General features: G+C 56.1%; 12 protein-coding genes across 12 annotated transcripts; 6 read left to right on the top strand and 6 right to left on the bottom strand.

The window, feature by feature from the left end:
• Window positions 1-194: 194 nt before the first annotated feature.
• Window positions 195-2,584, top strand: MAM_01454 (Cyanase; the record flags this gene model as incomplete). Its single annotated transcript, XM_040820253.1, has 3 exons — window positions 195-230; window positions 305-744; window positions 2,140-2,584. The coding sequence occupies 3 exons, from the start codon at window positions 195-197 to the stop codon at window positions 2,582-2,584; spliced, it is 921 nt and encodes a 306-aa protein (XP_040681741.1).
• Window positions 2,585-4,057: 1,473 nt separating this feature from the next.
• MAM_01455 (uncharacterized protein) lies at window positions 4,058-4,832 on the top strand (the record flags this gene model as incomplete). The annotated part of the gene is made up of 2 exons (XM_040820254.1): window positions 4,058-4,117; window positions 4,185-4,832. 2 exons carry the CDS (start codon window positions 4,058-4,060, stop codon window positions 4,830-4,832), a joined length of 708 nt encoding a protein of 235 aa, XP_040681742.1.
• A 655-nt stretch (window positions 4,833-5,487) lies between these two features.
• On the top strand, window positions 5,488-6,658 carry MAM_01456 (emopamil binding protein; the record flags this gene model as incomplete). The annotated part of the gene is made up of 5 exons (XM_040820255.1): window positions 5,488-5,695; window positions 5,814-5,840; window positions 5,904-6,040; window positions 6,202-6,436; window positions 6,495-6,658. The coding sequence occupies 5 exons, from the start codon at window positions 5,488-5,490 to the stop codon at window positions 6,656-6,658; spliced, it is 771 nt and encodes a 256-aa protein (XP_040681743.1).
• Window positions 6,659-7,123: 465 nt separating this feature from the next.
• Window positions 7,124-8,226, bottom strand: MAM_01457 (uncharacterized protein; the record flags this gene model as incomplete). Its single annotated transcript, XM_040820256.1, has 2 exons — window positions 7,124-8,046; window positions 8,178-8,226. 2 exons carry the CDS (start codon window positions 8,224-8,226, stop codon window positions 7,124-7,126), a joined length of 972 nt encoding a protein of 323 aa, XP_040681744.1.
• A 2,680-nt stretch (window positions 8,227-10,906) lies between these two features.
• Window positions 10,907-13,674, bottom strand: MAM_01458 (WD40 repeat-like-containing domain protein; the record flags this gene model as incomplete). The annotated part of the gene is made up of 2 exons (XM_040820257.1): window positions 10,907-13,225; window positions 13,324-13,674. The coding sequence occupies 2 exons, from the start codon at window positions 13,672-13,674 to the stop codon at window positions 10,907-10,909; spliced, it is 2,670 nt and encodes an 889-aa protein (XP_040681745.1).
• Window positions 13,675-14,511: 837 nt separating this feature from the next.
• On the top strand, window positions 14,512-15,085 carry MAM_01459 (nuclear cap binding protein subunit 2; the record flags this gene model as incomplete). The annotated part of the gene is made up of 2 exons (XM_040820258.1): window positions 14,512-14,577; window positions 14,630-15,085. 2 exons carry the CDS (start codon window positions 14,512-14,514, stop codon window positions 15,083-15,085), a joined length of 522 nt encoding a protein of 173 aa, XP_040681746.1.
• Window positions 15,086-15,494: 409 nt separating this feature from the next.
• On the bottom strand, window positions 15,495-15,885 carry MAM_01460 (ribosomal protein subunit L31; the record flags this gene model as incomplete). Its single annotated transcript, XM_040820259.1, has 2 exons — window positions 15,495-15,547; window positions 15,606-15,885. The coding sequence occupies 2 exons, from the start codon at window positions 15,883-15,885 to the stop codon at window positions 15,495-15,497; spliced, it is 333 nt and encodes a 110-aa protein (XP_040681747.1).
• Window positions 15,886-16,374: 489 nt separating this feature from the next.
• On the top strand, window positions 16,375-16,971 carry MAM_01461 (Sedlin; the record flags this gene model as incomplete). Its single annotated transcript, XM_040820260.1, has 2 exons — window positions 16,375-16,559; window positions 16,665-16,971. 2 exons carry the CDS (start codon window positions 16,375-16,377, stop codon window positions 16,969-16,971), a joined length of 492 nt encoding a protein of 163 aa, XP_040681748.1.
• Window positions 16,972-17,415: 444 nt separating this feature from the next.
• MAM_01462 (Histone H4) lies at window positions 17,416-17,945 on the bottom strand (the record flags this gene model as incomplete). The annotated part of the gene is made up of 2 exons (XM_040820261.1): window positions 17,416-17,717; window positions 17,936-17,945. 2 exons carry the CDS (start codon window positions 17,943-17,945, stop codon window positions 17,416-17,418), a joined length of 312 nt encoding a protein of 103 aa, XP_040681749.1.
• Window positions 17,946-19,444: 1,499 nt separating this feature from the next.
• On the bottom strand, window positions 19,445-21,901 carry MAM_01463 (Tetratricopeptide-like helical; the record flags this gene model as incomplete). Its single annotated transcript, XM_040820262.1, has 1 exon — window positions 19,445-21,901. The coding sequence occupies one exon, from the start codon at window positions 21,899-21,901 to the stop codon at window positions 19,445-19,447; it is 2,457 nt and encodes an 818-aa protein (XP_040681750.1).
• Window positions 21,902-23,145: 1,244 nt separating this feature from the next.
• On the top strand, window positions 23,146-23,631 carry MAM_01464 (DUF788 domain-containing protein; the record flags this gene model as incomplete). Its single annotated transcript, XM_040820263.1, has 1 exon — window positions 23,146-23,631. The coding sequence occupies one exon, from the start codon at window positions 23,146-23,148 to the stop codon at window positions 23,629-23,631; it is 486 nt and encodes a 161-aa protein (XP_040681751.1).
• A 186-nt stretch (window positions 23,632-23,817) lies between these two features.
• On the bottom strand, window positions 23,818-24,527 carry MAM_01465 (uncharacterized protein; the record flags this gene model as incomplete). The annotated part of the gene is made up of 2 exons (XM_040820264.1): window positions 23,818-24,326; window positions 24,398-24,527. 2 exons carry the CDS (start codon window positions 24,525-24,527, stop codon window positions 23,818-23,820), a joined length of 639 nt encoding a protein of 212 aa, XP_040681752.1.
• Between the last annotated feature and the right edge of the window lie 23 nt (window positions 24,528-24,550).

Raw genomic sequence — 24,550 nt, forward strand, 5'->3', positions numbered from 1 at the left:
CAGACGATTCTCCCCTCCCTCTATTTACACGTGTCCCTTCTAAGGGCAACTGCGCCCTTGCAAATTTCCCTCGTCTCTCCCAACATTGAACGCCGGGTAGCTTCACGCCGTCACAGAACCCTCATCAGCGTACGTGACATCAACGTCGTCGTCGTCGTCGTCGTCGTCACCACCACCATCATCGTGCCCTCACAATGCCCGAGCAGCAGCAGAGACTTGCCTCCATCGGCGTAAGCAACATGATGCACATGCACGGACTCAATCTCCACCTCCGGGGCTCCTCGCTGACCGCGGTCCGTGACAGGCCAACGTCGATACCCGTCTCCCTCTTCATTGCAGCCTCCTCTTCCAGGCCAAAACCGCCAAAAACCTCACCTTTGCCCAGATCGCTCAGCATCTCGGCCGAAGCGAGGTCGCCTGCGCCGGGCTTTTCTACGGCCAGGTTCAAGCATCTGATGAGGACGTCGACAAACTCAGCGAGCTGCTGGGTGTGATCCGCGATGATCTCGCTGAGCAGATGATGGCGTTCCCCAATCGCGGCATATCCGTGGAGATGCCGCCCACCGAGCCGCTGATCTACCGCCTGTACGAGGTTGTCCAGAACTACGGCTATGCATACAAGGCCGTTATGAATGAGAAGTTTGGCGATGGCATCATGAGTGGTGTTTGTTTCAAGACGGACGTTGACAAGGAGGTTGACGAGACGGGCGCCGCTTGGGCCGTCATCACCATGAAGGGCAAATGGTGAGTGTGCAATCTCCTCCGTCCCAGCCCCGAGGTTCTTGGCAACGCATTGTGTGGACGTACTGATGTCTTGTTCAGGTTGCCGTTTACCCGGTTTTGATAAATGCGAGACCTTGTTTCGACTTGTGGACGGGCCTCGTCCTCGGGGCGCTAGAGAGCAGACCCTTGAAGGTTTTCCGGATATGATGGAGTAGTACAGTACAGTACAGTACAGTACCTACTTGCCTGTATTTTGAGCAACTCCTTCTCTGTTGAGCCCAGCGGGCTGCGGACTCCTTTTGATGCTCTCCCTCGTTTCGGTCTCAAATTCGCGTAGATTCCTGTCTACGCAGGTTGCCCAGTCGCCTCACCACGGTTACATAGGCCAATACTACGCACCAGAGAGACGTCTATCAAACATGCCGCAAACATGTACATGTACTTCCGTGCTACTACTGGCGCGTGACTAGGTCTCTTCCTGATATCTCCGCCGCAGCGTGGTTGGCGAAGATGCGTACTACCTGGGAATATCTGTTCGCGTTCACCAACTGTCACAGAAGATGCAGTATTGGAGTCGAGAGAATACTACGTACCACGCAAAACACAAGAGTGCTGTGGCGCTCTTCCTCGCATACTAGTCAAAAGGAATTTCGCCCAAAACTTGGGCCAGTTTTTCGAGACATGATGGGCCTCGAACCTCATTCCAAGGCCAACTGGGATTCTGGGAATACCACTACCTATCGACACGCGACAGGTGCCATTAATTTCATTTTGAACAGGTGGTAGATAGCCCGTCAACTGTCTACGACTTCGCGAAACGGTGGCGAGACTTGGAATTCCTTTGACAGCCCTCCCCCCAGCCTCGCGCCCTCAAGAGTCAATAGTCCCTTATCCGCTCAACGAACGCAGATGAGCGGGGTTCTGAAACTGTGTTCCCTTGAACGAATTGCGAGCTAGGGAAAAAGTGCGAACGGTCATGGTTGTCGCGAGGTGGTGCCGTGGCGCGTGGCAAAAGAAAGCACACAGAACAACTGGTTCCGCGTGTTCTAGCTTGGTCTAGCCATGTTGCATGCGAAATGGAGGCTGAAGCGTACCGAAAGATGATTCGACATAGGGCAACCTTGCACTAGAATAAAGGTACAGAGGGCGAGAAACGATGGCGTTGTTGTCATTCCTCAACTTACAAGGGAGAATACTTACAAGGGAGAATGCAGAGACACGGACGCGACTGTGAAGACGCATATCGAAGCGCCCCGACGTCAGCCCTTGTGTTTGGTTGTCAGGCTATGAAAGGCACACATATATAATCGGGAGGTACGCATGCCGGTTTCAAGCATCGCGTCGTCGGACCTATCTCTCTTCTCAATTCTCTTCCAACTCACGCCTCGATTTGCCGCATACACGCTGTTCCTGCAGGGCTTCACCACCGCCTCAACCCTACACATTATTCGCAATCGAGGACCTCGCCTACACCATGAAGTTCCTTTACCTTTCTCTTGTCTGCGCCCTGGTATCGGCAGCCCCGATCACCGAGGTAAAGCGCGGGATCGATCCCGGAGGCCTCGGGGGCATGACCAAGGGCATCAAATCCGCAACCGAAGCCCTCAAGGGTCTTGGTATTGGTGGTGGCCTTGGCGGTCTTGGGTCATTGAAGCGTGCTGAGAAGCCAGAGGCCCAAACGGAACGTCTTGCCCCTCGTCCCGAGCAGGCCCCCGTCGATCTCAAGGATGATGATGGAAAGGGACAGGCCGTCAAGCCCCAACAGGTCCCGTCGCAGATTACCGGCGCTGTTGAGGCAGTTGAGCATGCGGCGCTGGGCCCCGAGGCCAAAGTGCCCCTGGGGGGAGGCGTCGGTCTGTAGCGAGACGCAAAGCAAAAGAGCAAGCGCCTCTCGATGCTCCCCCGCACGCTTCTTGAAAGACGTCGGCCGTGGCCAGCTGATGAAAGACTTGCATGTTGGGTGCTAGTTGCGGATGCGGATACATTGTCGGCTGCCACGCTTGGTCAGCCCCGTCTAGTTTCGTGAGGAATCATGGCCGGTTTCTTCTTTCTTTCACTCACGGGATCAGACTGGCGCCGGGAATGCTGTACGTGCAGGTTTTGTGGCGTCACAAACTATTCAAGCCTGGACAGAAGGGGGGTTTGTGGTTGAAGGGGGCCACGGCTGTTGGGACGAGCATCTTTTGGCTGTGATGTACTGATGAATACTACTAGATGTCCTTTTACAAAGGGTCGAGTTGACTAGATTGCTGTGACACCACAATAGATGCAATCAATTTCACTTCCGCAAGACGTGAATGTGATGTAAAAATGCATCACCACCTGGTGCTGCGTGGTTGTACAGTTCGCACCTTGCGATTTCACAACACCTTCGTTGACCATGACCATGACTGATAATGCAATTCGAACGAACGAAACCTCCCGGTTGAACCTGGTGCAGTCGAATCCGAAATCCTCTATCCCGGCTCCTCGTCATTGCCCAACATCTAGGACAATTTTGCTGACCCTTTGTGATGACTGATGGGCAAAGGACCCAGCTTCGACCTTGACATCTGGGGTCGAGTCGAGTAACCGAAATTCGACTTTTGTTTTCGGTGACGGACGGGATGGGCCTAATGAAATTCTGCTCCCTCTAATTTTCGTCCGCTTTTGTCCATGTTTCCCGCGAAAAAACAATGAAGCGCATGGATCAACGATGGGATCGTCGAGCAGCACAAGCGCGTTGGTTCTGGCTCTCATGCAGGCCTCTCGCTACGCACCAACAAAGGAGAGGCGTGAAAATGACGCCAGATGAAAACTGGTCCCGTGGCTATTGCCGACATTGAAGTGGCCCAGCAAGAGCATGTGAGAAAGTGACTTGATTCGGTGGAAGAGGCATCATTGGCCGGGCGGACCAACGCTCGCTGCTTGTCTCAGTCCACGGCCTCTGGTTTTACCACGACCATGTACATATTCCCATTCATGTCGTCCATGCCCATCATCTCATCTCATTTCCATCACATCGCCCATTGTTCTCACTGACCGCCACTGGCCGAGCATCTGCGGTGCAATCGACCTCGGGCCCTCGGAGCCGCAGCGCGCGAGTTCCGGAAAGGTATCAAGCGTGCTCGAGGCCTTTGCTCGAGTCCGAGCTTGTGGTTTCCTCCTGGGCATGGAACATGGCGAGCCTCGCGAGCGACCAGCATGTCCGTCTATATATGAGGCCGGAGCATGCTGCTCGGTCTGGATTCCGACTCTATTCTCATCAACTCTTCCGACCCTGTACACTCGTTAACAGCAACAACTTCACTTCACTCTTTATTGTCCATTCTTTCTTTACGCGAAACGTCTCATCATGAAGTTCAACGGCATAATTCTTTCGTTTTGTGCGGCTGCGGCCGCTGCACCTCTCGCTGTGAGTTGCGCCGCATTCTTGTCCCAAGGCGTCGTCTCTTGTACACGGCTAATCTGGAATGAAACAGGACGTCCGCGGCAACCTCTCGGCTACTGCCGCATCTGCGGTCATGCCGTCTGCGCCGAGCGTGTCCAACAAGCTCACCGAGCTCCTCGGGCCTTCGCTGACCAGCGTTTCCAATGAGCCCGTCGAGCCCTCGGTGACCACTACTCCCCACGGGCGGATTAGGATCCAGCGCGCCCTGCCGCCGAAGACAGACGTCGTCGTCGCCAAGGCCGAGCAGATCCTGTCCGAGGCTGATGGTCCAGCTCAGTCGGCGGCCCAGGCTGACATTGGGTCCGAAATCGAAGCCATCATCGGCCTCCTGGACGACACTGCGGCAGCTGTGGCAGATGACAAGCGGAGCCGCGAGCTGCTCAAGGATGAGAAGCGTCGCATTTCCGCGGTGGTCGCCAGACTCGACGAAACGCTCGCCTCTGCCGGCCAGCTGAAGATTCTCCACGCCGCAGACAAGCGCGACAGCGCTGCCCTGGTGCGCCAAGTCAGCAACGTCGAGGCCCAGATCAAGAATGTCCTGGCAAAGCTTCGGGAGGCCGTTGGCGGCGACGACGCTGCGGCCGTCGATGCCACGCACGGCCTGCTTGTTGAGCTGCTGGGCCTGCTGACTGCAAAGAAGGAGGCTGAGGTCATCGTCGGTGCTGACGGGGGTGCTTGAGTTGGCCCGTGTGGAATGGTAGCATTGACAACTTTATGACTCACGGAAATGAGTATCATGTCCGTGGCGTACACCTATGAGTGAGGATGAAATGGGGCGGAGGGACGCTGACGGTTTATGCTGCAGCCTTTACCGCCATGTGAGATACAGTTACCTTTTTTTTTTTTTTTATAAATTATTCCGACCGGGCAGGTTGGGCCTGTAGATACTTTTAAATAGTGACTCTTATTCTCAGATACTTGCGACCCTCTGTCAAGATCCATGCATGGCCTAGCCTGATGACCGTCGACTGAGTGGCATCATTCATCTAGGCGGAGTATGAGGGATGAGGTCGTACCGAAGAGGATGTTGCGGTGTACGTACTGATTTCACCAGCAGTGTTGTCAATTTACACCAACTGACGCCGCGCCACATCCGCGCCACACCCGGCCGTCGCCGATTGGCCCAGTGCCCAGCCTCGCGGGCCCCCTCCAATTCACCCGTCGTGATGCCTCTTTGTCTGAGCCGGAAACAGTCCACTACGCATCACGTCTCATGTCCATTACATTCAACACTGCACAGGCTTTCACTTCCCTCTTTCTTCTTGTCATAGGCTGTTGCACCCAGTCCCGTCGTCATCTTTTGACCCTGTCCCTGTCTGCGCCCAAATCCCGCAATGGACGTTACTGCCCCCTCGCACCCATACTACCCTCCAACGGCCTCCATCCCGACGTATGTTGCCAATGACGCGTCTGTGCTGCGGCTCCTCGTGACCTTTGGACTCATGGTCGGCGTGGTGCTGGGCCTTTCGTATTGGCAGACGATTCAGAGCCCACTGCGCTTGCGTCCAATTGACCGCTTCGCCGTCATGTGGTTTGCCTTGTGTTGGTGCTGCCCCGACTGCGATGCCGTGTCCGCGTCTGCGTCCGCGTCTGCGTCTGCGTCTGGAGTCTGGACCTCCGTGTTGCGGGAGTAAAGCTAATACATGCCCGGCCTTCACAGGTGGATTCCTACATGTTGGGTTTGAAGGTTGGTCGAGACGAGGATGCCGCCAAAGGAAATGCGTCATAGTTTGCTAATGGCCAGCTTCAGGCTACTATGTGTACAACCGCACCAGCATCCCCCAGTTGCAGACTGTGTTTGGCCAGCTGTGGAAGGAGTATACGCTTTCCGACTCTCGATACTTGACGTCGGATGCGTTTACCATTTGTGTCGAGACCATCACCGCTGTCAGTTTCCCATCCACCGCTCTCGCGTGATAAACCACGATGATGCCGCACATTCGTCCCAAGCCCGAACAAGGCACACAACTCTTGCCAGCCGTACGCCCATGTCGTGCATTCACCGTCCTCGTCATCATATTTACTTACTCGACGACCGTGTGGAATAGCTCGTCTGGGGCCCCCTCAGCTGGCTCACCTACTTTGCCATCCTGACCAACTCGCCTTACCGCCACATCAACCAAGTCGTCGTATGTACTGCGCACCTGTACGGCGTTGCCCTCTACTACGGCACCAACCTTGGTGACTTCCGCGCTACAGGAGTCTCGTATAGCAGGCCAGAGGCTCAGTACTATTGGGTATATTATGTTGGCCTGAATGCGCCCTGGGCCGTGGTGCCACTCGGTATGCTGTTTCATCATTGTTTTATGCCAAAGCAAATATGCACTCCACCCCCACGCAGCCCTGGTGTGTTCTGAACAAGGGAGAAGAAGGGGGAGGAAGGAGAAGGAGAGGAGGCACGTGGCTAATGGCGTGCCTGTAGTTTTCCTCCATGACAGTTACAAGCAGACGGCCAGGGCCTTCCGCGCTCTGCAGGCGCAAGAAGCCGAGCGCAAGACGCAATAAGACACGGCCCGGCTCGGCTTGGCTCGGCTCGTGAATGTGATCTTTTCAGGCATCATTCACATCATGCCATACGCATCTCATGATATAATCTACCTTTTTTTACTCAGAAATGTCGCGTAACATTGACATGACAAGCATGCGGGCCCCTTGCCAGGGACCAGGGCAATCGGCCAGATTTCGGACTGTCTCTGTATTTGTTTTCCAGCCAGCACGATGCCGTGGATTCAAGACGAATGAAAGAAGAAGGTTGGAAGGAGAAAAGGAAGAAAGAAAAAAATTCGGCCAATTTTCTTTTGCGGTAGTTGCAGGCCAGCCACGTGAAATTTTGCAAATGATCAAGTCGGGAAAAGTTGATGCCAGAATCCCTCATCTCCTCACTACGCTTGGTCGAGAAAACGGGCGACGCTCAAGACACTCACTCACATCGATCCGGCCAGGCTGGACTAAACCAAACATCGTCAACCATCACCCGCTCGCCCCGTCCTCGACGGACAGCACAATATTCAGACCCTTGGGTGCCGGACCCAATGGCAACGCCGACAAATCCCAGGGTCCGCCACCCAGGACATACTTTTCCCCGTTGACCGTGACACTCTCCATCTCCAGGCGCATCTGTCGAATCTGCAGCCTGGAAGGCAGGGCCACGAGCGCCCTGGGGAATTCATGGAACCGCTCGAGCAGAACCTCGGAGACCCGCGCGAGGATGACGGCATAGTTCAGACTGCATCTATCCAGAACCATGAGCTCGCCGTAGGCCTTGGATTTGAGCGTCAGTATCATGGGATGTGTGGCACCGCATGGATAAGGAAGCGGCGGCAGCGGAGGGGGAGGATGCGTTGCCGTGTTGTATCGACTGGGCCATCCCGGAGGTGGCACAGGGACACCGAGGGGCGGCACAGGATTCATCATGACGGGAAAAAAGCCTGAACCGGCAGCAAGGGTCCGTTCTGGTGATGCCACCGTCGAGTTCGTCGAGGCAGGCGGCGTGAGGATCGGGGCGCTGGACCTGGACGAGACGACGCTGCTCCGTGTTGAACCTGTCGAAGCGTCAGACATGTGGCCTTCGTCCTCGCTGCCGGAAGGCGAGTCAAGGTAGTCCTCGTAGTTTGGGAGGGATTTCCCTCGACGACTCTTGGCCTTCTGCTGCTTGGGGCCCTCGGCGCTCTGGAACCCATTGGCCTGGACGTGGCGCTGCACGGCGCGAGCAGATTCATGGTGCATCTTGGTGAAGACGGCCTGTACCGTGTTTCCCTCGGCGGAAAGCACACACACTTGGCCTCGAGCGTCACTTTGCATCAGGTATGCTGCCCAGGGGGGCGAGTGCTTTGCATCCAAGGCGGTGATGATGTGTAGTTTGGCATCACGGCCAAGATACATGCGGCAGTTGCCTATATGAAGTGTAAGCTACAAAAGGAGTTGAGCTGAGTTTCGGCCTTTTTCCTTTTTTTTCATCTTTTCCCATGCAGTGCTCGGGGCCCCTGTTGGACCGTCTGAAGAAGGAGTCAGGTACGCAACGCACTCTTGATCTGATCTTGGTAGCTTATACTGATTGCGCTTCCGGGAGCCATTGTGCCAGCAGGCGAATCTTCGACCGAAGGAGAAGCAGAACAAGACGAAGAGACCCGCACCATGAGGGCGAAACATGAAGCGCTCAAGGGAGGAGGGCCCTCCAATGCTGAAGAGAGACGCAGAGGAAGACAGCGTTCGGCTCAGATATCAAAATGTATAAGCAAGACACGCGCGCCCAACAAAGCTTTCGGGCTTGATATAAGATGAAGCAGCGCACAGGTTGGCAGGGTCATGTCCCTTCTTCTTCCCTTTATTTATACCTCGACTCATGGACCGCAGCGACTCCGGCGTGCAAGCGCATGATGACGGCCGGGATGGGATGGGATGTCGACATGTTGGTCTTTGCCTTTCTCTTGGCCGTGCCCCTTTGCAGTTTATTCTGTGTCACCCGCTCCACCCTTGAGACGGATCCCGGGAATACAGTCAGTCATGCCTGCGCAGCCCAGACCTTGCGTTCGTCTGGGAGACAAACTCGACGTCTCTTCTTTCTCGGCTTGGTGCTCGGTGGCATTGCCGGCTTCGACTACAGCAGGGACGGAGAACAGAGTTGGACCAATAAACACAAACAAGGCGGCCAATGAGCGGCTTTCCAACGGCAAATCCAGGAGCGAGCAAGCCAGATGTCCACCCCTTCGGGTGGCGGGCATTGACACGGGGTCCGGAGGACGAGGATCTGGGGGCGTACGTATGCGGGCACGTTCGCCATTCTTCGGAACGGCTGGGGGACCTCGTGGCTCATGTACCGCGTTGGCACGTTTCCGCAGCTTGAAATGTGCAAATATTGACGACGTACGGAGCACGGAGTACACCCATCAAGTCTGGTTGTGTTTCGTGTGCCGGGTGTGTGTGCAATCGACTGGACAGTGTGGCCATGGTCTTGTTTGGAGAAGCCTTTCGACAAAAAGGCACTCTGCCGTGGACGAGAAAGATACGACGCAGCGCAGCACATCGCGTCACGGAGTACGGAGTGATGAGCACCAAATTCCGCCTGCCACGTTTGGGGGCTCATCCGGTCGGTCGCCGCCTCGTTGCCCAGCATTTGATCAAAAACATGAAAGGACAGAAGACGGACTTCAAAGCGTGATGCGCAATCCCAGGAAGACCACACCATACAATAACCGGACAACACCACGCCGAGCCCGCCCCCAGGGCAAATCAAGCATTCCGTTTCCGACCCCAGCTCGGCATTGTTTCTGCTTGTTGCGTCGTTGCCCGTGCCATGCCATGCCCATACCACCACTTCGAGAGTCTGTCTCACGAGTCACGACAAACCACGGTGGATAGTGGCCATGCCGGCCGCCCTTCACACGGCGAGACAAGAACCCCCAAAGGCACGCGGCACTCCGTGCTCCTCCGGCAGACAGCACAGCACGCAAGGGATAATAAAATTCGGGCGGCAATGCCCTTGGACCTTGGTCCCAGCGCGAGACGGACGCCTGTGTGTACCTTACCCCCTGCCCTCCAAAGCCAGGCACTGTTCTTCTTCTCTACTCCGTACTCCGTACCGGAAGGAATCAGTCGAGGGGAGCCTCCCAACAGGCTACGAGTCGTCTGTCCGTTGGCCTCGCATGCAGAATCCATGACGACCTACTCCGTACTCTGTACCCCGAACAGAGTAGGGTACCTGCACATGGCTTGATGGGCCGCCCGTGCAAGGATGGCCGCCCAAAAGAAACAACACAGCCAGCAGCCCACGAGGACCCGGCTCTCCTCCAGGAAAACGAAGAAATGAATCATAAATCACCACACCACCGCTTGCCTTGCCTGCTTCTTTAGCCCCCCCCCCCCCCCCCCCCCCGCAATGTCTTGGATTTTCCAGACAAAACTTGCACCCGTGGACGTGCTTGTTCCTTTTGATTCTCTGACTCAGCTCTCCAAGTCATTGGGCAGGTTGTAAAAAAAAACAAGGGAAGAAAAAAGACAGGGCTGGGCTGGAAACCAGATTGGCTGGACTGGGGCTTTTGCATGTCTCTGCTGCTGCCGCTGGTCGACAGCCTCACCTTTTTGCCCTTGCCCTCGCCCTCGCCCTGGTTTGGTTTGGTTTGGTTTCCACGGGCAGAGTCACGACGGGGGCCATGTCCTTTTCATTCTGTTTTATTGACTTATTCATGGGTTTCCAGGCAAATGTCTGGCCGACGTTCGGAGAACGGGTGGAAGCCATGCCCCATGATCCATCGGCCGCTCCGCTTTCCAGCATCAAAACTCACGACAACGAGTAACGTTGGGCATTGTGTGGGAGAGCGGTCGTTCCTGGTGGCGAATCCGTGGCCTTGCAGAGGTAACTAACCAGTGGCTTGGCGATATGAAGTACCTTCATTGGGTTTCCCTCCTGACCATCTGACCTCGGGGCACGGCCAGATGATGATGATGATGATGATGGGTGACTCGGACGCAGCGTCGCGGCTGCGTCGATTCTCCAAGTTTCAACATCGTCGGCGCATGTGTAGCCTGGTTGGGCCCCTGCTTTGATTGATTGTTTATTTATTTTTGTCCTCACGGCCCGCCCATCATCTCATGTGCTCCATCCATGCCATGCCGTCGTCTTCATGCACGCCACCCAAAAGCGCGCCCGGGCTCGCATGACAGGAACAGACGTGTCCAACATGTTTTGTCCATGATACACTATAGAAAAAAGGAACAAAAAGTTCAAGATTGAAAAAATCAAAAAAAGTCAGAAACCTACGTGGCCGCTTGGAGTCGTTCCAAGCGTGACGTCACCGCCTCGACCAAGGCCGACTCCCTTGCCAGCAAGCCCTGAACTTGCTGCAGTTTTGACCGCCGGATATCTTGGGGGATCCTGACTTCCCCCGTCGCCGCCGCGGCTTCCGCATGTCCCGACTTCTTCACGCTTTCCACATCCGCCAGCAGCTCTGCTTGCAGCCTCTTGACGTCCTCGAGGCGCCTCCATAACGGCCTTGGCTGCTGCGCAGCGCCGTCCTCTCGCCGTCCACCCGCCGGCGGTCCCAGGACGTTGGCCTCCAGGCTCGTCACCTCGTCCACAAAGGCCCTCTCCTTGGTGCTGAGGTCCCGCGTCGTCGCCTTGCCGACAATCTTTCGCAGACTGTCCACGCGCTTGGTGAGCCGCTCTTGTCGGTCTCTCGCCTCGGCTACGCGCCGATCGTACATGGCGTTCTCGGCCTCGTCGTTCCCGTCTCCCCCTCCGCCGTTGATGCTGTCGATCCGGCCCTTGACTTCGTTTGCCTTTCTCACTTGCTGGTGTAGTTCTGACTGGAGCAACTCGCATCGCCTGAAGACCTCTGCCGCCGCTACTCCCAGTTTGTACGTCTCGTCGCTGAGCACTTTGTGCGCGTCCGTGAAGATCTGGAGCGTGAGCGGGCTGAGCCTCACTTCCTGGTTGACAATTGTCTTGTGACGAGATGTCCGTAGCCGCTCCAGCAGCGTCGGCAGAGCGGACCCCTCGTCAAACGCTCGGGGCGGGTTGTACACCGGTCGCGGTTCGCAAAAGTCTAGCGGCGCCATGCTGGCCTCCCGCTCCCGCACGGGGCTCTCCTGCTTCACGGGAGCGAGGTCCACGTCGGGCGTCTCAAAGGTCAGGGCAATGGCTTCGTACGGCGTCGCCGAGAGCAGAAAGTAGCCCAGGTCAGGATCTCTGATGGCGACGCACGCTGCGAGAGGCGTGGCCACGTCGGCGCTTGGCTGCGCGTAAATCCTGTCCCTAACAGATTGTGAGTTGACCAGCAGCCCGATCCTGAAGTCGATGCCGGCCTCGTGGTCCGCCAACAGCTCGCCCTCGAGGCGGAAGACCCACGACGTCAGGGACACGAATGTGATGCCCGCGTGATGTGTAACGAAGAAACTGTATCTGGACATGACGTCGTTGCTGAACACCGGCCAGCAGTCCTCGCTCACCTCGACGGGGCTCATGGTGTCGATCGCTTGGAAAGCAAGCAGCGAGGGAGGGCCGCTCGGTGTCGGCGACCGCCCAAGTTTCGCTTTGTTCTTGGGCGGGAGCCACTGCGCCTGGATGCCTTCGAGATCGAGGTACACCCTGACCTGGCCGCTTGCGGAGAGTAGGCAGATGACGGGCAGCGACAGGCCCTCCTGATCGCCGTCATCCAAGTCGACATCTTCGTCTTCCCCCAGCATGAGACGATCCGTCTCCGTCTTCTTCCCAATCACCAAGATGTCAGTGATGGCAGTGTCCAGGTCATCGCCAGTCTCGGGGTCTGATTCAAGATAGAACGGCCCTTGTAATCGGGGAATGACGCCAGGCCGAGTTGGTCGTGTAAAGACCTCGACAATGGGCTCTCCTGGCAGACTTTCAAGGATCTGAGGTTCCTGCGCATCCAGTTCCCCCATCCACTGCAGCTGCTGTTGAGCCAGGAGTTTCTCCTTGTCGTCAATTTCAGGATCGTCCTCGATGCTGGCGACGGTCGTGACGATGGAAACAGACAGGGACGGGATCAATGTCGGCGGGGGCGCCCATCTCTGGGGGAGCAACGGGCAGAGAGCGTAGACATCGCCCTCTCGCATGGCTACCCAGAGAGTCATGGGGTTCCAGCCTCCTGAGCCCTTGGCCGCGAAGCTGGCTGTGGCTACTTCCATCTCGAATGAATCTGGCGAGAAGGCCTTGTTTGTTGCCGAAGTCGATGCGGAAAAGTCCTGATCCAGGGTAGTACCGTCAGCAAGCTTCTTGAGATCTACCGAGGTCGTAGGGGAGTCGAACGACCAGCGGTCCTGCATCGACAGCTCCCAAACTCGGACAATCGCATCCGCTGTAACGGTGACAAGACAGGAGCCATTGACCCCCAAAGGATGCCACAGGGCTGACATGATGGGTGACCGTGAAGTTACATGGGTAGTCGGGCCGAGGGTGTAAATCTTGGGCCGCAGAGGAGAGGTATCCTCGCTCGTTAGATGCGACGAGTCGGGTATGGAGCAAATGTGAACCGTGTGTGTCGTGAGAATGGCCAAGAAATTTGAGTTTGGCGAGATGATTATTTGTCGGATTTCATCAGCCACTGGAGTTTTCATGATCTTTGGTGTTTTAGCAACATTAGCAACACTAATCCGTTTTAAAAAAAAAAAAAGAAAAAGAAAAGGGGGTTGTGAGAGGCCACGCGGCAATGACATACCCTCAGCCCAGGTGCAGCATCTATCTCTCCTCGTTCAATTGAGGGAATCGAGTCTTCTCTCTTGATCCAAACCCCCGCAGCGCCTGTCCCCGATCTCGCTCTCGACTGTCTGACTGACCATTCATCCTTAAGGTAGGCCAGATCAGCCCATCGAATCTCCTTGCCCACGGCAACGAAGACCTCAGTGCCCCGACGGGCAATCGTTCTCCTAGGGCCGAGGATTGACCTGGCCCTGGAGGGCGGCGACAGAGCCCGCGATCGTACCGCGTCGGCGGAAGGCTCAAATAGCTGGCGGCCCGGCGCCTTGTTGTTGGACAGCCACGCCGACGAGAAAGATTTGACCTTGGGCATGGTAGCGTCGGTCGTGAAAGCTGCCTCCTGCGAAGCAGAGCAATACGGGCGCTTCGAAACTCGGCGCGGACGACAAGTTCTGGCGTAGCAGCAGCTTCGTATTGCCTCTTGAGCAGACACCGCTACGGTTGAGCTCAGACCGAGCGAGGCGAGGGCACCGAAGAGTTGACTTCGAAGAGAGAAAAGCAAAGGCAAGCAAGTGGCTGAGAGAGGCGCCAAGTGCTTAGCGCGCGTTTGCTGGCCGGGCCGCCGCACGTCTCGTCTCCACTCTGACCGAATTCGAACCAAGAGTCCAAGGTCCAAGACGGGCAGCAGCTCAAATGGGTGGGATTAAGAAGTACGTAGTTGGACTGTTTTCTTCTTGCTTCTTCCGGATCAGCAGATTTGTGCATAGATGTATACCGTATACCGCGAATCGGGCTTTTCGAAAACAAAGCTAGCCTTCATAATCAGCTCAGGCTATCTATCCTCTTGGCCTTGTGGTCTCATATGCAGAACAGGAACGATGCATGGGAAGAAGATGAAGATTAAGCGCAACAGTTTCAACTCACAATTAACAAGAGCCATCCTGTCATTCGTTATGCCCTTGCAACACGTCACGTCGTTTGTTCCTTCCCACTCGCCCACTTCACCAGATGTGGGTCCGGAGCTCACAGACTTGGCCTACCTCAGCCTTGCCCTCGCCCTCGACCTCGACCGCGACTCCGACCTCGAGTCGAAATAGTGATAGTTGCCACGGTCCCCAAGTCCTCGCACTCACCAAGTCTCGTCACCTCCAAACACCAGTCTCGCCTCCGTGCATCACACAGCGGTCGTCCTGGCTGCGCCATCGTCGAAATGCGTCCCGACACCAGAAACACAGTCGACCGTCTCGACCGCCCAAGCGCATACTACAACAGCAGAGTTCGTCCGCCTCCTCCCTCTTGCTTCGCATCGACTCTAACCATTTCACCAGAACAAGCGGCGACGCGAGCGAGACGACGACACCGCCAATGGTGACACCCCCGCCGAACCGCCCGCCGACCCTCTGGCCAACGCAACCACGCTCTACGTCGGCAACCTCTCCTTCTACACGACTGAAGAGCAGGTCTACGAGCTCTTCTCCAAATGCGGCGAGATCAAGCGTCTTGTCATGGGACTGGACCGCTTCCAGAAGACACCCTGCGGCTTCTGCTTTGTCGAGTACTACACGCACCAGGATGCGCTGGACTGCATGAAGTACATTGGCGGCACCAAGCTTGACGAACGCATCATCCGAACGGATTTGGATTCCGGGTTCGAAGAGGGCAGACAATATGGCAGAGGCAAGAGTGGTGGCCAGGTGAGGGATGAGTATCGAGAGGACTTTGACGAGGGTCGAGGCGGTATCGGCCGCGCCCTGCAGCGGGAGTATGACGAAGAGGATCGGTAAAGGCACTGGCCGGGCGAGGGGCAAGAGGGAACTGGTGTTTGAGTAGCATCTTGATACCCGGTAGGTGGGCTCGTGTGCAACTCCAGTACGGCCATGTTTTGAAGCGCACCGCAACACGCAGGTTGACGGACATGGCGTCACGGAACTGCACGACTTGACGGGGAAAATGTGTAGTGGTTTATAGACAAAGCCGCTGTTCTAATGGTACAGAGACATTTTTTCCTGCGGTGCATTTCCTTCCAAAACTCCATCTTGTCAGCCAGCATCGGCTCTCGCGAGTCGGCCCTCGGACCGGACGCCCTCAAAATCCCACAGTGTTGGTACAAAGGCCCATCCAATCGCCAATATCTTGGATGTCCAGATCCAGCGTCCACGTCTTCCAAACAGCTCCCCACCCAGTCGACGCAACTCAATAACCAGGCGGATTGACTCTCTGCGACACTCTCGTCCACTTGGGCAGCTCTACAGCAAGGTCAGCCGGAAAATGCTCTCGGCGCAAGGAGCACGGGCGGAAACATACTGTGAATGCCCTTCCTGTACCGCTTCGCCTTGCGGTCAAACATGGTATACTTGTCCCTGGGCAGCATCTCGGCCTCAGTGGGCATCTCGGTCTTCCACCGCTCCAACGCCTCCAGCGTCTGTCCCTTGTTCGCAAGCGCCGAATGCAGCGTGGCCACGACGCCGTCCACCGCACGCAGGCGCAGCCGGTGCCTCCGCTTCTGGAACCTCGACAGCCGCCAGGGGATCTTCCACAGCAGCCCGCCCGACAGCGGGTTCGTGATTCTAAACGGGCCAAACATGGCGTGCGTACGCGAGTACGCGTGTGGGCGTGTATCTGTGTGTCCGCGGATCCGCGCCCTCTCGGTCGGCAGTACGTGATGGTCTTTTTCTTCCCTCCCCCGCGGGGCCGTGGGACCGTGGGACCGTGGGTAGATGGATTGGCGCGGGCGTCGATTCGACGTGCAGATTCGTTGTTCACGACGGGAGGCCGTCAGAATTTCCCACGGACTCGGGAAGCTGCCGTGAGTTGCCGTGAGTGGGGCGGAAGAATTGAACTTGCGGCTCCTTCCCCCTCCCCCGGGCCCCGCCTACATGCATAAGACGTCGACACCACGACCACGACACGACACGACACGACACGCAGCCCTCGCTCAAGACCTTATATCTTTCATCGCCCGACCTCAGCTGCGCGGCGGGGGAACGGCCAAGGTGAAGAAACACGAGCCCCCCCCCCAAAGCCAAGCCCGCTCTCAACGCGCCGGCTCGCGAATGAGACCCCCCGCACAATCATGAGCTACTACTTCGCCATCGTCGGCGCCCAGGACAACCCCCTCTTCGAGTACGAATTCGGCACGTCCAAGCAGGGCGGCGACGGACACTCCCGGTTCTCAGACCAACTCCGCCCCCTGAACCAGTTCATCCTCCACTCGAGCCTCGACATCGCCGAGGAGGTGCAGTGGGCACAGGGGCAAATGTGCGCCCCCCTTCTGTACGGCGGACGGCGGACAATGGCTGGCCACGCTCGCCCTCGCCCTCGCCCTCGCCTTGGCACCGCAGCCCGCTGATCCCGGCGGAACAGGTACCTCAAGTGCATCGACAAGTTCTTCAACAACTACATATCGTGCTTCGTCACGGGCGCCAACGTCAAATTCCTCCTGCTCCACCAGCCCGTCGTGCCCACGTCCACGAGCTCGTCGCGATCGTCGACTGCTATTGGCGCCAACCCGACGAGTCCGGCGACCGAGGAGGCCATCAAGATGTTCTTCACCGAGGTCTACGATAACTGGGTCAAGGCTGTCATGAATCCGTTTTACAGGGCAAACACCGACGTGGCGAGTCCCGTCTTCAGGGCGAGAGTTGCGGCCGCGGGGCGGAAATATTTGTAGCCACGACTGCACCCAGACCGACCGTGTGGGTTTGGATCGTTGAGAAGAGTCGTGCCAGAGCAGATGGACCTGTGGGCGTCACAATGATTCAACGACAGCAAATTTTTGTTGCAGAGGCGCATGGTTTTGCTTACTCCGTCACAAGACACAGACACAGAGATGTGAGTTGAATGGAAATTGCACTTGGTATTCGTCTCAAAGGTCGCCCGTCTTTGCTCTCGGGGCGCCTGCATGATTTCTCGTAAACCCAGTCCGTCCTCCCCACAAACGCCAGAATGTCAAGAAATACAGTTCCCATGTCGTAACCTGCCGAAACCTTACTCCACTCGGTTCCAAACCCCAGCCCAAACCCGTCTGCCACGCCCTCGTAGTGTAGTATGATGTACAGAAGCCAGGCCAATGTCGTGTGTATGAATGTAAAGCTCAACCGACACCAAGGTGCGTTTAACCGCCGAAACCGTACAGTGTGCGGCCTTGTCGCTTCAGGGCATAGACAACGTCGAGCGAGGTGACGGTCTTGCGCTTGGCGTGCTCAGTGTAGGTGACGGCGTCACGGATGACTCCCTCGAGGAAGGTCTTGAGGACGGTGCGCGTCTCCTCGTAGATCATGGCAGAGATACGCTTGACACCACCACGACGGGCGAGACGTCGGATGGCAGGCTTGGTGATGCCCTGGATGTTGTCACGAAGAATCTTTCGGTGACGCTTGGCACCGCCCTTGCCGAGGCCCTTGCCGCCTTTTCCACCTGTCGGATGCAAGTCAGCACGAGTGCACGAGGCTCAGATGCAACACTTAGGCTTGCGCATCATGCTTTGTGTGCGTCTCTCTTGTTGATCGGCTGCGACCATTGAGCTGCGCCACCGGCTCAACCAAAAGTCGCGCAATTTGGACAACAGGCAGACTCGAAAGCACTACGAGATGCACCAATGAAGATTTCGGACCAAAAAAAAAAGTATTACTTACGTCCAGTCATGGTGATGGATATATATAAATGTAAAGTCTTCAAGATGGATCTAGACGTGTCGCGTTGTCGCGTTGATGACGTTGAGTCAAATGCAAAGTGATGTGCTCGGTGAGAGAGGGTGTGCGTAAGGAGATGTGGAAGCGGGGAGATCAACGGGGGGGGCGCGAGGGGGATGGCAAAATAAATACGTGGATGGAATCAGTCAGACCGGCCGAGTCGCCCGCCCCGGCGACTTCCAAAACACAGATCAGTAGTAACGTGGAGCGGCGGTGCGAAAACTCGCCAAAGTGCGCCGTGTTATTTTCCCTTTGTAGGGGGCGATCCGGGAAATGCGTTTGGCGCTAGTCCCGTTATGGGGTGGGCGTGTGTCTCCTCACCGTCAAGTAGCGGTGACTTTGGACGGATGTGTGCATGGGCTGGCCGCAAGTACTACCTGCTGATTTGCGAATTTAAATCAGCCACCTAGTGCTCCGCACTACTTGCTCGCTCCTGCTCCTGCTCCTCCTCGCCGCGCCTGTGCCTCCGTCGCAGAGTACGTGTACACAAACAAGCACTCCGTGCTCCGTACCGCCGACGAGCGCGTTCTGCTGCCTGTGTGCTGTGGGGCCGCACCAAACTGATTCTGCGCACGCGCCGTGCTGCTCGGTACTCGGTAGCAACCTTGCCGGACAGCTGCGCCGAGGAAGGAGCGATGGCCTCAGGCTTCAACGTCAACTGCCATGACAACTTTGACAGGCACCAACAAGATCCAATTTCATCTTGATTCTTGAGTGATGCCATCCCCAGAGAGCCTGGCGCAATTTACCCCTTCGAATCGCACTCGGGACTTGTTGAGCGATACATGATACATCGATCCAACACGCCTGGAAACAAGGAGTCCCTTCAACTTGGCGCACGCTTTGGCACCAATACATAATTTGCTGCTATATACCATACCGCACTTATTGATACACGCAACAACTGGCCTCGCAAACCTGCCTCCTTTTCACTCCATGCCGCTCCCTATCCAAGCCGACTTGCTGTGACTACCGCCTAATTATGCAAAGTTGAAAGCACCAAAAAGCAAAAATTTTCACAACGCCAGTGCCATGCCGTACCATGCCATGCAACACGCTCATCCCAATCCGTATGCTTTGCTGCCCTGAGCTGCGGCAACTCTCTATTCCAACTGGAAAGCTTCCTTCGCTTTGACTTCCTGTTTCATTGCATGGGCAGTATCGATATAGTCGTCGTCTTCATCGTCGCTGGTATACCCTAAGCAGAACGCCGCCACCTGTCCCCTTGATCACATTTAATGGATCGCCTAGAGAAACCGTCCGAAAGAATTCGTTCCGGTTACTCGTGACATCATGCCATCATTGAATCGTCCATCGGTACATCCTCTTCAAAGCTTTCAATTGCTTCTTTGATCTTTGGTCCGGCCTACCAAAAATCGGGTCAGTGACATGGTCCGCCAGAAGGGAGAAAAAGAAAGAAAAGAAAGAAAGGAAGGAAGAGAAACCAAAAGGTCAAGTCCTCACCTTTGGATCAAGGGCGAGAGCAATGGTAAAGTGTCGGACGGCCAGTTGCCTTTCATTCGTATTCCTATACAGAGTTCCCAGTAGGAAGTGAACGGTGGCCTCGTCAGGGGCCAGATCTTTCAAAATCATGAGCTCCTTCTGCGCTGCTTCAACTTGCCCAACAGTGAGCAGAGCTCGGGCCTTCTTGTACCGAGTTTGTGCTGCTCTTGGTGCCAGTTCCGCTGCCTTGGTATAAGCATGCAGTGCTTGTACCATTTGTTTTTGCTTCTCTAGAACACCTCCCATGCAGCAAATGAGGACAGCGTTGTTGGGGTTGATCGTTTGCGCTGCATAATAGTGGTCGTAGGCTTTTTCAAAGGAGCCAAGCCGCTCCTGAACTCTGCCGATACCGTAGTAGGCGTTGTAATGCCTCCTGTCAGCGGATATGGCCTGGCGATACGCCGTCAGGGCCTTGTCATATTCTTCGTTGGCAACGTGTTCATGGCCTTGAAGGGTAAAGGCGTATGCAAACTTGGGGTCCAGTTGAGTAGCTCGCTTGAAGCAACGGAGAGCTTGTTCGGGGTCTCGCGCCAACGACCAAGCATTGCCCAATGCGCACCAAGCCTGCGGCGAGTGCCATGCCGAGTCGACCAGTTCGTGCGCCAGGAATGACAGGTCGGTTTCTCGTTTCAGGTGCCACAAGATCGTCGAGTACACTTCCATATCCTGAAGACGGGACGGCGCCTGTACCCGCATTCTGCGAAAGAACTTTTCTGCTTCCGCATATGCTGCCTGCTCGTAGTGGGAGCGACCCATCTGGGAGAGAACCCATGGGGTTCCCTGTTGGGCAGACGGCAGGGAGCTGAATGCCTGAAGGGCGTCCTGACATTGAAATTTCGAAAGGGAGTAGTAGCCATTGCCCAGCTTTTTGACGAGATCCAGGGTCCACTTAAGCGCTTCTTCGACCTTGACAGCATCCGACTCTATCGCTTTGGACGGTGCTGGTGGCGGCGGCAGCGGTTCCCTTGTCCTTGAGGCCTCTCCGTGGTCTACGTCGGCTTGGTCATCCATGGGCTTTCTATTGCCACTCACAACTCTGCCGACACTGGAACCACTGGAACCTGGCCGCATGATGCGTGAGACCGGGGGCCTAGCCTTCTTTAACTCACGCCCAGCTGACGTGCCTATCGTAGCTGCCCCTGTGTTGGCCTTTGCGGACGGCTTGAACATGTTGAGCCTGGCGCTCCGTCTCATCAAATGCTCATCCGAATTTGTCGACCTTGGGACTGGATGGCCTGATAAGGTACGCTTCCTCTCAGCCGCAGCTATATGGCCAGCCCTGGTGCTGGCAGTTGTTGCAGTTGCAGTCGACATTGCGGCGGTTGTCGCTGGACCATCATGCATAGGTTCCACGACATGGTGCTCCTGAGCATGTCTGCCGTTCCTCTTCGTCCCTAATCTATAACTCATACGGGGAGGTGCGTCCAACCCAACATCGATGCCTTGACCATTCCTAGTCCGCCTCGCCGGTGCTTGAGGTGGTTCCTGGCTGTACATGGGCCGAGCAGCCGTTGCATCAGGGAGAGTCGAGTGCCCCGTCGGGGTCTCCATCCCTTCTACAGTCGATGAGGGTTGGGAGTTCGTAGACGCTGCGAGTCGTAATCGAGCACTCTGGATTTTGGACATGAAATCGTTCTCCGGGGCTTCGGCAAACATGTCTACCATCGGGGTGCCCGTTTCCGCAGATGAGAAGCTGATACTGAAGGGATCTGATCCCAAATCCGCTGCAATGTTCCTCGCCGTTGATCGTTTCAGCGACACTGCATCCACAGGTATCCCGGCTGACGATGACGCATCTCTCGGATGATCCACAACGCTTATGCCGGTATCTGAATCGAAGCTCTGAACCAAGCCCTCATTTGATCTAAAAATATTGGGAACGCGAACGTTGATGCCCATGTCGCAGAGGGCCGTAAACGCATCCCACATGAATGGGTTCTTCCTGAGCGATTCCTCAAAGCAGCTCACGGCCTTTTTCTTGTCGCCATAACCGCGGTGCAGCTTTCCAAGCAGGCAAAGAAGGGCAGGTATATCCGGAAATCCCGCTCGCGTCGTAGCGGTGTGTTTTCCGACACTGCATTTCTGCGACCACAGGGCCTTGGACTTTTCAAGAGCCAAGATACCATCCTTGTATCGTTCCAGCGCCAGACACGCCTGAGCAAAAACCCAGGTGCAGCCCAGGTTGCCCCCTCGGTATCCTATGGGTTTGGACACATCATACGCAGACCGATGGTCACGTAGCCGCAGGTAACAAAGCGAGTGCAAATATGTAGCATCGGCGGCCTTGGGATCTTGGGCGGCAAATCGTTCGGCAAAAAACAGCGCGTTGTCGTATGAGGCATTGTCGATATGGTAATAAATCACCTGCCGCAACAGGCCTCCGACGGCCGCCAGATTTGGCGCCATTCCGGATCAGCCCACGCTCTCGATTTGGAAAAACAGAGGACTCGTCAGGCAATTGCCAATGGGGGGAGGAATATCAAGATGAAGGTGCCATGGGGAGCCGCCGACCTGAGGCGGATAACTGAGCACTTTGGACGCGAACGGTTGGGGCTTGCGGCCGATCACATCAAAAGGAGAGCCGCCCGGTAGTGAAATTCCGATGTCATACGTCGGCTCGGGAAATGCGACGGCTAGTTCGTCAGTCTTGGTTGTCGTCGAGATAACGGTGGTGGTTTGTTATTGTGAATGAGAAGCACGACCGCTCCACCAAAATAAACGCCAACAGCGAAAGGTCGTCGTACTGTGCACCGTCATGAACAACAAAAGAGCGGCCAGATTCTCTCAGAGATATCGCCGAAGCCGCGCTGAATCGTCAATGCCCGGAAATAGAGGGTTGGCTAGCAAGACGAGAAAATTCCAAAGGCTTTGGGTTGAGTATTGGTGAGGTCAAGAACGGTGGGTCCCCGATCAGTCCCCAGCCAACGACTTCCAAGTGCAGGACCTTATTAAGCGTGCAGTGCGTGCGAGGGACGGTTCCGGCGACAATACATGACAGCACGAGGGGAGAAGGGACTGCGTAGTGCGAGAAAAGGAGCACGCGTTGGTCGTCGCGATAGGGCCTTGGGCTTGATCAGGGCTATTCAGGCTCTGGCTCGGTCGGGCACGCAGGTTTGTTAGCAGAACGGCCACGGCGCTGATGAGCGACGAGACGCGTCAGGCAAAGATCTGGAGACGGAGGATGAGGTGAGCACTGAGTAGCCGGCCAAGTACTCCTTACGGAGTAACCAGTAACCAACCACCACCTGCAGCCTCGCGCAGTTGTTGTGGACGCGACGCTGCTTGCCCGGCAACAGAGCCAAGCTGCAGGGGTGGGTCCCTCCTTCTAGATGATGTCCCAGTGCCTGCCTGCCTGCCTGCCTGCCTGTCTCGCCCGCCCGCAGTGCCGCCGTTGGGGGCGGCCAAGACCAGGCGCCCACGGACGGGCATCAGCTCCTCACTGACAGTGTGCAAAAATGGCAACATCGCATCATCGGCATTTCACGGCCAACAAACTCGACGACATCAGTCATCCATCGCCGCCTAATTAGATGTCTCAGAGTCACTGTCACTTCTCAATCCCTTCCCCTCCACCACACCTTTTCCGGCCCCTCCTGGAATAGCACCGGACCGTCTCCCCCCTCTCCCTCTCTCACGCACAGTCACTGACAATGGCGCAAAAGGCCAAAAAGGACCGAGCCAGATCCAACTCATCAGCCCTCAACACCCTGCACGTCGGCTCTCTAACCGTCAACGTGCTCTTCTTATTATCGCACTGCCTCTTCCGCCCTCGGTCTCTCGTGGCTTACGGATTTTTCCTCACACCCAGCATCATTTGCGAATATGTCCTGGAGATGTCGGGCCGCCCCAAGTATGATGCCACCACGGGAGCTCTCAGGACTGCTGGGGAGGACCTCTCCAACCCTGGGTTGACCGAGTACATGTTTGACGTTGTTTGGGTGACATGGGCATCCACCATTGTCGTCATCCTGTTCGGCAATTGGGGATGGCTGCTGTGGACGGTTGTCCCGGCCTATGGTGTATACCTTGGCTCCGGGCTCTTGGGCCTGGGCAGGCAGAAGATGGCGGAGATGCAGGGTGGAACTGGCGGTATGGCTGCTCCTCAAGGGAATCGCCGGGCACGAAGGGCTGCCTAAAAGAAAGGAACTACGGTGATGTAAATGAGATGGCCAAAATCAAAAAAGCTATGGTCTAGAAAAACGCCATTCTCTGTCCATCATTGACTCCATCGCTCCCATAATGCGTCCTGTCTCCTTCTCCATTTCAGAAGGAAAGACATCCAAACCAAGAACCCGGGCAAGCACGCACGATAGTTCGTTCCATCAGTTATTTCGCTTCGGCCTCTCCCCAGACCACCGCTCCAACATATCATCGTCCACATCCCTGACCAAGACATGAATATGTTCTAGCGCCCTCACGCTCTGCAGCGCAACCCAATTCTTGAACCAGAGGACCTTGTCCTTGCCCTCTTCGCCCAAGGAATCAACAAAATATCTCTTCACAAAGGCCTCCACCAAAGCTCTGCTCTCCGGCGTCATGTCGCCCCTATCGCCGTCCGTCGCAATAAACGTACGCGTCCACACCACGAGATGCGTGACGTTGGGCTCAAGCCCATACGGCCAGTCATTCAAGAGGACCTTGTAGTCCGACGCCTGGTCGAAGGGGACATCAGACTCCGGCGTGAATGGCGGCTGCCCCCACGTCGTGGGAAGTCGATTGGCGAGGAGATAATTTGTCATGCTGCCGTACCGGGCTTTGGTCTCGGCCGTCCATTTTATGTAGCGCCTCAGATCCGAGGGGACGCGTTTCAGCACAGAGAGGTCGTTGGCTTCTATGGCAGAATCAGAAAACCCGTGACACAGTGCATCTTGGCCCGGTGAAGAGGGGAACGGTTCGTCCTACCGATTATTTGCTTCAAATCTTCCCAGCTGTGCTTTTTAAACTCCTCATCTGTCTGTGAAAGCACCCGCTTGTCGACGTCTGTGAGAGGAAACGGTGCGTCCTGCATCTGACTGGCGACATCGTCACCCATTTTCTTTTTATTTTATTCTGTTT

This window comes from Metarhizium album (assembly GCF_000804445.1).
Source record: "Metarhizium album ARSEF 1941 chromosome Unknown scaffold_2, whole genome shotgun sequence".
NCBI classification, from domain to species: Eukaryota; Fungi; Ascomycota; class Sordariomycetes; order Hypocreales; family Clavicipitaceae; genus Metarhizium; species Metarhizium album.